The 12317-nt window shown below is 38.3% G+C and overlaps 1 protein-coding gene across 3 annotated transcripts; it reads left to right on the top strand.

The window, feature by feature from the left end:
* Positions 1-795: 795 nt before the first annotated feature.
* Positions 796-12138, top strand: st3gal5 (ST3 beta-galactoside alpha-2,3-sialyltransferase 5). Of its 3 annotated transcripts, none has more exons than XM_077532630.1 (9): positions 796-944; positions 5212-5300; positions 5526-5621; positions 6365-6482; positions 7202-7411; positions 7620-7756; positions 8337-8523; positions 9391-9549; positions 10647-12138. In XM_077532630.1, exons 3-9 carry the CDS (start codon positions 5590-5592, stop codon positions 10899-10901), a joined length of 1098 nt encoding a protein of 365 aa, XP_077388756.1. In that variant the 5' UTR covers positions 796-944; positions 5212-5300; positions 5526-5589; the 3' UTR covers positions 10902-12138. The 3 variants fall into 3 exon arrangements, with proteins under 3 accessions (XP_077388756.1, XP_077388755.1, XP_077388757.1); XM_077532629.1 differs by having other exon boundaries at positions 796-949; XM_077532631.1 differs by having other exon boundaries at positions 796-949; positions 8337-8533; positions 10647-10852.
* The last annotated feature ends 179 nt before the right edge of the window (positions 12139-12317 follow it).

Here is a 12317-nt window from a genome sequence, read left to right as displayed (position 1 = left end):
ATTTTGTCTTTTAACAATAAAAATATTTTTTTATGTTTTCTTTTCTTAGATGTTGAAACTGTGAATCATACAATACATACAGTGGCTAAACTTGTTTTTTCTTTATCTCATAAAATATGTTAAGTACACAGTTTACATTTACTCTTTTAAAATGGTTATTCGGGTACAATTTATTTTTCATTTGTGGTTGTGGTGAGCCAAGTACTTTTGAAGATAGTACTTTGGGTAAAAAGGGATTTTATAGGGATTTTTGCTGGGTGTAAAATGTTTGGAGAACCACTGGTCTAGTTTGTAAAAGTAAAAAAAAAAAGTAAAAAAAAAAAAAAAGTTAAAATAAATAAAAACTTGACTTTAAGAGATATATTAAAAGGAACATGTAAATATCTTGACGTTAATTAAAAATATATTGAACAGGAATTATCAGTAGTCGTCAGGATAAAATATGCACCACTTTTTCTTTTTTTTTCTTTTTTACATTTTATTGGAAAAAAAAGAAAGAAAAAAAAGATACCAAACAGTATAACAGCCAGGGGGAGACAAATTCCCGGGAAAAGAAACTTGTACTACCAAGCTCACATAAATCTTAACGTTTTACGGGCTTTCTTGTTTGTCGAATTCCAATCGTTTTAATATATTTCATTTCATTTTCAAACATGAAAAAATATGATCTCTGGTATCTAGATTTGTGCAAATGTCGTATAGTCAATATTAGAACAAGATTGATAAGATAAAATGCCTTTTTACTTCAACTCAACAAAATATGCACCACATGCCAATTGTCATAATCTCGCGAGGTTTTGCGTGGTTTGCTCCACGCCCGGTGTTGTAAACGCTGGAGTCCACCAAGTTGAACAGAGAAATAAGACTGTTGTAGGATCAATGCAGAAAAAATAAATGATCTCGAGTCGAGAATTCCTGTCCCGATGAAGTAGTTGGAATCCATGGTAAGGTAAGCCACTCACAATCATGACGAAACGCGCCCAAACGTCAATGACGTTGAATCGACTTCATCCGTTTACCTGTTCTAAGGACTGAATAGGAGGTGAAAAATGTCGACGGTCGTGCTACCAGACCACGTTTGTCGCAAATTCGTAACGTAACCTGTGATTCGAACGTGTAAGCATGATCTCTATGTTAATGGTCGCCGTCCAAGCCGTGACGATTTTGCGATAAGAATCGTGGTCGCGCGTGGTTTGTTGAAACCAGTTTCATGCAAAAACAGATTACACTGCTGACGGGCTAGTCTTGTAGATTTTGCGAATAGTTTTGTATGAGGCTTCCATGGAACATAAACATAATAAAGGAGTTTAGCCTTGGAGCCCAACTCAGATATTGGAAATATCCATCTACAACATAAAAATTGTTTTTTTGGTATATATAAAAAAATCATTGAGTTAGAAGATTAACATGGGTGATACATTGTTTTTTGTACACTTAAGAAGGTGAATATGATTTGACTTTGTCCACTGATGATTAAACTTCGAGAATGATGTGTAAAATGGAGTATCAAGAGACCTGGTAGCTGTACACCCCCCATAAAGTACTGCAAAATATAGGCAGAACCATCCAATAGGAAAACATGTTTATTTGTTTAAAGAGCTTTCTCTACATTTTGTTTACATTTTAAGCATTAAATTGTTCCCATAAAATAAGCCTAACTCTAAAAGCCTAACTCTAAAAAAAATGAAAACTTTGAATGCCGATGATCCTCGCACAGAGCTGCATCCAGGAGTACACGAATACATAACACAATTCAGGTAAGTAACATACAATAGTAATTACCAATGATATGTATGTTTCTACACAAAGTAGGGACAGCAAAATTAATTAGCTCGACCATTATATTAGACAGCTAATGCTAGCACAGAGGTCTGTGTTTTTGGAACTATATCTAGCTTAAGCTAGCTAGATGTTAGCTAATAGTAGTCTAGAATACAGTTTATTATTGGACACTCACTATAAAAAGCAATTAAATGTAGTACTGATTCAATGATCTGTAAGTACTGTCCATGTGCCACAATTCCATTGTCTTGGCTAATTTGTTCAATTACTTGTGTGGCAGTTTGTGTAGAATTGAACATTGAAACTGAACTCAGCCATTAAGGTAGAACTCAGCATCACCAGTAGATCCATTGACAGTTCTGCAATAATCATCGTCATCGTCGTCATTAACGACAAACTGAATATTGTTTGAATATTGCTAAACAGACTGAAAGCTATATTAATTTTGTTCCATTATAATATATGTGTGACAGTTTGTGACTCATCAACATGGAACTAAACTGGGATTGCTGCATCATTTGCCAGAAAGACACTGCTGAACCCTTGAGATGTCCCTTGAGACGCCCTGGGACAAGTGATGGTGATAGAACCGGTGTTGATAGTTCATTTCTATGTAGTGGAGAGCAATTTCATGTCATAGATGCTCTTCCAACCAAACTTCATTTTGGGGATGATCAAACGCAAGGATTGTGGTCCATGTTCAACATGCACTGGAGCATGGAGCAAAAACTGTCCTTGTACTATGGATGGGCCAAGGAAGAAGGGTCATGGGTGCCAGTTTGGCTGACCATTCCCGTGGTTTCCAGAGCTTGTAGAGAGCTGATCAGATGTGCCTGTAAAGGCGACTGTCGTACGTGCAAATGCAGCAATGCAAATTTGGACTGTTCCCCACTTTGCAAATTCAACTGTGTCAAATAGAAAGAAGGCACAGCTCATTATTATGTTTCAAACTTTGATGCATTTGTGTTGTTCATTCTAATAAAGGTGTTATTGATGATACTTCATGTTCTGCTAATTTAATAATGTCAAAATAAGTCAAATTTAGCATTTTTGGAAATAATCTAGTCATTTTATGGTGTATATATACTGAAAAATTCTAGGCGGCTTTTCACATATTTTATTGATTTTGACAGTCTTGGGATTTGATATTTAAAAAAATATTTGACAAGGGCTCCTAGGCTAAATTTTAATAACTGACCCTAAGGAACCATCATGCAAAAAAAATGGCGCTTTTATCCGCAATTGAACAATCCTTTCACTAAGCCACGACACTACATCATTTGTAGTACAAAGGCTCAAACGCTTCAACAGTGATGCCAGACTTAAGTCAACAAAGTGAATATTTTGCGGTGAACAGCAACTCGCTAGCTACTTGGCGCTATTTTGCCGTGAATTGCGTGAGAATTACAATACTTCTGCGCCAGTGAATGTGGATAATGGCTTAAATCAAACATGAATGAATATAATGTATTGCACGTATTATCATGTAGTCTTCTTTGTGAGTGACTCGTCAAACCCGATCTTATGTCTATAGTGGCATTATGTCTACCATACCCAAACAATTGTATTTTTTTATTTATTTATTTATTTATTTTGTGTGGTCAAATCCGACTGTGACGTAAACGGAAATTAGCCAATCAAAGAAGCGGCAGTAAATAAAATGTCCTACTTGATGACCTTTTTTTTTTTTTTTTGGGATAAAAGTAGGTTGTGTTGGCAGAAAGGTACTACGCAGCTATAATGACGTGGGAATAACGACATACAACCTGCCTGTCCGACAGAACCTCTTTAGGATGATACAAAAAAATAAAATCGTACAAAGTGTTTTGCTTGTAAACAGGACATTTCAAAGCACATTTTGTTGCAAACAGAATATGAATTAAACAATAAACAGCTAAATCCTTGTGTTTTCCCTCAATCTCAGGGTCCGGCCATTTTGACACTTGTTAACTGACATCACAGTTGCTCAGGTTCTGACCAATCACGGCTCACCTGTGTTCTGCGTTTGGCCATGTGACCTTTGTAAGCCGAGCTGTTATTGGCCGTTACCTGAGACCACAGGAACTGTGATGTCATTTTCAGGCAACAGCAATTGGCAAAATGGCCGCCCCCTCAAAAACGTGAGAGTAACTGGAAGTCCTCAGATTCACTTTTATTATAAAGAAACAAAAACAGTGGTGCTCAGCGCCACAGCACATCACAATAATCGGACACCTCCCCGGCGTCAAAAACATTCACAGCCAAAAACGAAAAAGTGTTGCTCATGCACACAATAACAAAGAGGCGCCACCCTGTGGTGTGGTGCCACACTGCGGATTTACAACAGACGCAGTATAATCAATATTTATGACCCCGGGTTTTCACCGGTTGCGGTGCGGTTGCGGTGCGGTGCGTCTTGACTGCGTGCTCCGGACGGGTCAATTTTTTTGTCAATCCACACCGGCTCCGCACAGCTGCGGTCCGGCAGCTCCGTCGCCGCCCACTTCCCAACGTGTCTCGCGGGACCGCGCGCGCGCGATCATGTGGCATTTCACAACGACAAACATACAGAATGTCTGTGCTCAACAGAGAAGCAGAAAGAGAGGTGGACTTCTTTTGATTGAACCTTTTCTTCTTCTTCTGCTATGAGATTCCATGCAGCATCCTTTTTTTGGTTGTCCTTGTAAAGTATATTAATAACGAGTGTCGGGTCAATGCGGGTCCACTCTTTATTTCTGTCTTCCGCGTCCGGCTGCCGCTCAGTACGGCAAGCGAGACGGGCACAACAAGCAATCGCGAACATCAAACTCACAATACATTACAGTCCTTATAAAAAGGATGTGCCGTGATATATATTATTTTGTGGTTTTCCACCTCCAATATAAACCTCTCCTCGTCCATGTTCGCTGGTGTCTAAACCGTGAATGAGCACATGGCCCGGCGACGCCCACGTCACGTTTTGCTGAAAAACTTGCGAAATAGGAGCTGGCGAGTGTTTTATTCTGAAAGGTAACCGAAAATTTATTTTGAAACTGCCTCGGTCTTCCTGTCCCGCTCGATGTGTTTTGTGCTAGCTTGCCATTTGCCGGAGGCCTACCGCTGCGGCGTCCGGCAAAAATAGAAAATAGGTCTATCCTTGCGGAAGGCTTGCGGCACGCCGCAGGCCTTCCGCAGTCGACACGCAACGCACCCGCAAGCGGTGTAAAGTGCACCATTCGAATGAATGGAATCTAATTGCTTGCGTCGCCGGACCGCACCGCAACCGCACCGCAACCGCACCGCAACCGCAACCGGTGTAAACCCGGGGTCACAGTGCCGTGTTTAGACTATTGGGGGTGCATATAACATTTTAAATGTGTGTATATATATTTTTTGTGTTAACGTCCTCCAAGAGTTACTTGTATTACTACTCTATTAATTACTAAATGATTTGTTCTTCCATTCTGTCAGAGAGGCCCCCAGTGCTCTTGGGAAACACGTGGCAACCATCGGCTCATACCCGGAACTGTCGGATCGGAGTTGACCACACACTAAAACTGGTAAATGTCTGATTTAATGCCTTGTGACTGACTTATGTCACCAAACTTTTACTACATACAACCGGTGTTTAAATAAACATTTTAACATCATTGTTGTGTCAGTAAAGTGTATGAAGTTAACAAGTTGTCAGGAAACAGTTGGCACACCACATTAAATATTTTTAACCTCACAGAATGCATAAATGGGTGAATGGCTAAGTTCTAATTTCTTTCTCCTACGTAAAGGACGAGCTCCTCACCTGATCAGAGAAAGCAGATCAGCTCCTATTATGGTGTGAATGCCGGGAACATGAGGCTCCCAAAACGTTGGGTAGCACACAGGTGAGGTGCACAACAAATAAATGTGAATATGTTTTATTTACGTCAGGCTACTTCATCCACAAATATAAGCCAATTTTAAGAACATGCAATCAAAGGAAACTGATTTCAGGCTACATTTTTAGGTGAATATATTCTCTGATTTATTCAATATAGTTGTTTAAGGTATTTTTATATAATATAATCTAGCACTTTGGTCTATGTGTTAGCAGTTCTGCTGTTAGGGTTCCAAACATGACTTGACTAGTTGCTACATTTATAGCCAGTGAGTTGTTGAACAACCGTGACTTGTGAATTCCCTTTTGAATTAGTCTTAAAGACCTCTTACCAACTTGGAATGTGGTCAGGTAGCTAACACTCGAGAAGCACTGTGGTGTGACTGGTTGACAGTTAAAAATAATAATAAAAATGCCGGATGTGAGTGATGATAATTAAAGTGACATATTACATACTCAGCAAAGGGAGAGGCAGTGCCAGGAAAGTTCTTTAACCACTTTAGACTTTTTGAATCTTAGGTATTTTCTGTTTTATTTGACGGTTAGTAGAATTGTTTGTGAAGCATTTGATGTCGTTTACAGTCGAATAAGTCTGAAGTTGGTAGGTATGAGGTGATATATTAGTCTTTTTTTTTATTGTTTTATTTTTAAACATTTAATCCATATGCAAAAGTCAAGGTTGGCAAAAAGAAAATGGGGGTAATTATAAATAAAATGTCTGTTCTTTCTGTTTTGTGTTTTTCTACCCAGACGTGCATTTCTATTGGGCGGAGTTTTCTGTGTGTTATGTCTGGTGATAGTTTCATCTCGATCTGGGAAAGACACATTGAAACGTCTGGATTGGCATGTGGATACTGAATATAAAAAGGTGAGGATACCCCCCCCCCCCCCCCCCCCCCTCTAATCGGGTGTTCAAGCAGATTTACTTTTATTTAGAGTTGCCTGTATGTACTTTAGAAGAAATGAGGCAAAAACAAGCCACTCTAAACCGCGTTCTAAGATATCAGAAACATTTTTCGGATGTAAGAAGGCAGTAGGGTTAGCCAAACATCTCAATACGATAAATATCACAATGTTTTTGTACATAACAGCAGTGACAAAGAGATAGGCTTGGTCATGTCATGTCACATTTCATTGTCATGTGCAAAGTACATAATGCTGTCTTCAGCTGAAGTGGGCAGAAAATTATTTTTTTGACAGCGGTGTTGAAAGGTATTTGCTGCTGTAACAGATTCATGGGAGCGGTAACCACCACAGTGGCTAAAACATTCCTAATTAAAATTAAACTGCACTAATATGCAAACCACCAGAGGGTTCTAGAATTGCACAAATGGAATAAACCCTCTTTTTTTTTTTAAATTTTTTTTATAGATGTGCAACTTTTAATAGCGTCACATGACGATATTGTGGCAATTTTAATATCATTACATCCATAGAAGATTTGTTTGTTTGTTTGATTGATTTCTTTGGCCTTTTTTTTTTTTCTATTTCTGGATGTGCAAGTCTTCATCATGTCCCGACTTGTCTGTGTAATTATCTTGTCTTTGCGATCGCAATGAAGCCACGTTAATGTTACCTGTGTCGCAGCTGGTGCGCCAACACGTTCACAAAGTACTGGGACGTGAATGTCAACCCGGAAGCACCAGGCGGGCCCTTTTGGCCCGATTCCCCTCTTCCAGTCACGTGACCCAGCCCTTCTTGTGGAAGAACACGCCACTTTCCAGCAACCTCTTCAAGTATCCGCCACCGTTTGGCTTCAGAGGGCTGAGGGGTAAAGTGCCGGCTCTGCTTCAGCAGGTGATCTGTTTCATTTTTTTCATTCAGTCATTTTGACATCAGTGCAGTTTCATGATTATGTACTAATTATCACAAACGCTTCCTCGTATTTACCGTAACGCTGATAATCAGTGGTGGATGACAGTTTAAAATTATACTATATTTTATTGTGGAGCTCAGTGATGTGTGTTCTCTTTCAAATGTTACTTTTTTATTTATTTTTTGAAAGCTCCCAGAGCCAAACGATGCAGCCGTGTTTACAAAGGGTCCTGATACATGCCAGCGCTGCGTGGTCATTGGAAACGGAGGCATTTTGAAAGGCCTGGAGCTGGGTCCTTTTATTGATCGTTTCGACACCATTATAAGGTTCGGTACAATTCAAGAAAATCTTATCTAGGATTTTTGATGTATTGTTGTTAGTGCTCTAAGTCATTACGGTTTATGAGATCATGATTTATTAACTTTGAACATTGATGGAATTTATTTGAACTTGCTATAGTAGAGAAAAACATGTTTATAATTTTTCCCATCCTAACATTAAAAAAAATATATATTTATATATATGTATATGTATGTATATGTGTATATATATATATATATATATATATATATATATATATATATATATATATATATATATATATATATATATATATATATATATATATATATATATATATATATATATATATATATATATATATATATATATATATATATATATATATATATATATATATATATATATATCAGCAGTTTTTAAAAGAGAGAGACTGGAAGAGTCACATAAAGGAAGTTCACCTTGCACATTTTGAATCAAGCTTTAATTCCGCTAAAAGCTACTTTAAACACATTAATAAGCCCTTTTGGGTGTCCGTGTGACTGAAGTGATGTGTTGCTAATGCAAGACCCATCCGTCCTCCTCCTTGTGTCCCGGCTACCCCAGGTTGAACAGTGGGCCTCTAGGGCAGTACAGTGTTGACGTTGGGAATCGAACCAGCATCAGGATGAGTTATCCAGAAGGCACGCCCACTGACTGGCTCGACACTGACCCAGAAACTCTGTTTGTAGCTGTGATCTACAAAGGTGTAGATGTCAGCTGGATCACTGCTATGATTAACAAGATCGCTGTGGTAAGGACAGGTGATTTTACTTATTTGTTTTTTATTTTTCCCGAGTCCCTACTATTCTGATATGGTCATTTAACTAATTCAAACCCACAAACGTGTAAATAAGTTTTTTATACTTTTTGCTTCACTCCCAAAAATGTATTTATACGTTTTTATGTTGTTGTTGTTTTTCATATACAAGAGTAAACAGAAGGCTTTGCTGCAGCTTCTGACATGAAGAGGTGGCTTAAAGCAATGGTAGTTATTACAAAAAACTCCAGCAGGTGGTTGCAGAATATAAAAGATCAGTCATCCCCATCGTCATGTTGCAACAAGCTCTTTTTGCCAGTGTTTCCACCAGGAATATTAATAATGATGAAAGTTAGCTATATTCTAATGCTAATTGCTGCAAAATGGAAACGGATACAAATATACTTTATTTTTTCCTGATGAAAGAAGAGACTCTAATCTTTATTTTGGTAGGTTAAATGTTTTTATAGAAATAGAACACAATATTCTGTGGGCCTTGAAAAATCAGTCAAAATCCAGTAAAACAGCCGGGAGTGAATGAGTTAACTAGTAGGACATAAGTAAGCAGTAGCATTCATGAGGGTTCTCTAATATATATGTTTTGTCCTGCCACACATGTATTGGTACTACAAGTATCTAAAATTTAGCAATAATACTATTTTTGATGAAACAGAATTAAAAGAAAGCAATGAAAATAATTTGGGTCTACGCTCTGGCCCGTGAAGTTTTTTTTTCCCCTTTTCATTGACCATGTTAAAATATCCCAATGCAGTCATCTGTGATGTGCTTCTATAGTATTATTGTCAATGTTTCCGCATATGTGATTGAGAAACAAGTAATCGGATGTGCTTTGTGCCGCAGCCTTTGTGGGACTGGCTATTCTTCTGGCAGGATGTTCCAGAGGAAATCCCCCTCGAACGCAACAGCTTCAGACTCTTAAATCCGCTTGTCATCAAAGAGACGGCGTTGGATTTGCTCAAATTCTCCCCACCTACGACACGCTTGTGGGGCTGGGACCAGGTAAGACACTTTACAAAAGAGCAACACCTTCCTGTTTTTGCCGTGCTTGATCCCGAACATGTTAAGACAGAACTCAGAGATTTGGACTTGGACTTGTATGCCAAATCTGCACTTGCTTTATGTGTTAGGGGTGTGAATTGCCTAGTACCTGACGATTCGATTCGTATCACGATTCACAGGTCACGATTCGATTCGATACCGATTAATCCCGATACGAATGGTCACGATTCGATACCGATTAATCCCGATACGAATTTATAAGTCGATTGTTGCGATTTTTTTCCATTCAAATTTAGAAAATACTATCAGTAAATTTGTACATGTACACTGTAAGATTTGTATGAATATATTTATCTAAAACTTGAGGCTTATAACCGTGAGCCACTGTACACAAACAGTTTGCAATCTGTTTCACATTTGAACAGCATTAAAATAAAAATATTAAGGCTTAATGTGCCGTTCATATAACATTCTTCCATGCTCAAGGTGTGAATCCTAAAAAATAAAAAAAAATAAAAAAAATCGATTCTGCCGATTATTGAATCGATTCGAGAATCGCGCGATGTAGTATCGCGATATATCGCCGAATCGATTTTTTTTAACACCCCTAGTGTACCATATTTTGTCCAAATCATTTTACCAAGCCTCACATTTTTGACAACATACTGGAGTGTTCCAAGGCTAAAACGCAGCCGTGTCAAGCTATGTAAAGTTTTTGCCTTTTTGCTTTAAAATAGCTTCTTTTTGCTTTGGGTAAAGTTTTAAAATTCATCCATGTCTTCAGTCCATATCACATTTGTTGTATTAGCTAACTAGCGCTAAGCTAACATAGGACGGTTCATCTATCAGGTCCAGCGTACAAGTTGGCTAACTCCCTTTGTGCTAGAATGGGGTCAGAGGTCATCAGTGAAATACCCACAAAAGCGTTCATATGCTGCCTAAATTGGATTTATTGACTAATTGCTTAAATGTTTCTGATCGTGCTCATTAGCTAGCTAATTATTCCCAACGTACACATTTTAGGACACCTGCTAACATTTTTTAATGTTGAAAATTTGATTCTCGAAATGATGTCTGTTTCCTGTCTTGCTCTCTAGAATGTTCCCACTCTGGGCATCTCCGCGTTAAATTTAGCGAGCTTGCTGTGTGACGAGGTGAGCCTTGCGGGCTTTGGCTACAACCTGTCCCAGGAAAGAGTTCCGCTGCACTACTATGATCAGCTGCCGATGAGTTTCATGCTGTGGCAGAAGATGCACAATGTAAATGAGGAGACCAAAGTCCTGCGAAGTCTCATCAAGGAGGGAACCATCACGGACCTGACGGGGGGCGTCCACTGCTCCTTCTGCCCATGATTACTTCCAAATGATATCCAATCCTGTCAAGCATGGTCTTGTACGTCAGCAAGGTTTGTTTTATCTTTCTGCGACACATGCGAGAAACATTCTTAGTGAAATGTGTTTTTGAAAAGTGCTCTTTGTAATGAGCAAAATCCCTCTTCCTTACTATTTCCATTCCTTAGTTCACAGCAATTGTAACCATTTGCTCAGAGCGACCAACATCTTGTTTCCTTCATATAAAAGTATTTTATTTTATTCCATATTATGTACATGAACACATTCCTTCTACAGATATATCCTGGCTGCTTGTAATTATCTGAAGACTACTATCTATTTTAATGTTATTCTACTTAATTTTAAGTTGTAATCAGAGGTGGGCGTTGCGTCAATATTGACAAAAGATCCGTCAATCTATCAATAACGGACGCCCCATTTTGTTGCCGATTGCCCAACTAATTAATTGCCAGAAGGGGGTTTTCGTCTGTCAATAAATTCAGCAATCTGTCAATGAAGGACGTCCCATTTAGTTGACGGCGCATTGACGGATGCCCACTTTGAATGACGCTCATTTTGCTGCACAGTGACGGATTGATGGATTACAATTGGCTTGGGCTCGAAATATTGACGATAACTGATGGGAGTGTTGGGAAGTGTCGCAATTGTTGATGATTGCCGGACGAGCAAAATTCATTGACACGCCCACCTCTGGTTGTAGTACAGTATTTGTCTATGGACTGGTATGTGTAATAGATCTTAATAGTCACTGTTTACCTTAAGTTAAATGGGGCTGAGCAAAATGAAACCATACTCAGTTTGTCAAACTACATTATTTATATTGACATTGGACAAAGCTGCAATTTTAATGTATAGCTACTGAAAAGGTGAATTTGTTTGCCCAGTAGTCTGTTTGATCAATGGAAATCCGATTTAAAAGCATTCTCTCTACCATGTTTAGTTCCCAATTTGTCAATCGACACATTTACCAATTAGCTCGCAAAAAAAAAAAAAAAAGATGGTTTGAAAGCTAAGTTTACAAATAGAAAAAACATCATATATTAATGTCTGGGCTCTGTGACTATAACTTTCAGGGAGATGGCAGATTTTTTTGTGTGTGTGAAGAATGAAGCTACAAATGCACTTGAATGCACTGATGTGTTAATGATGTCTCAAACTGTTTTGTTGTCACACTTTATGCACTGTTTGTTCTTTTTAACTTAATAAATGCATCTTAACATGGGAATAATCTTTTAAATCTTGTGGTTTGTTTTGTCTAACTCTAGAAGAAACTTTTTTTTTTTTCATCTCACAAGGGGAATTATGACAGTATAGATATTTAAATGGTGTTTCTGAAAGCAAAATGGCTCTCCCAGTGACATTGAGTTAGTTGATTACACATCCACTTTTCTCCGGACTTGGCCTGTGAGAGCACTT

Source organism: Festucalex cinctus, chromosome 9, assembly GCF_051991245.1.
Source record: "Festucalex cinctus isolate MCC-2025b chromosome 9, RoL_Fcin_1.0, whole genome shotgun sequence".
Classification (NCBI taxonomy): Eukaryota; Metazoa; Chordata; class Actinopteri; order Syngnathiformes; family Syngnathidae; genus Festucalex; species Festucalex cinctus.
This window is presented reverse-complemented; position numbering and strand designations above follow the sequence as displayed.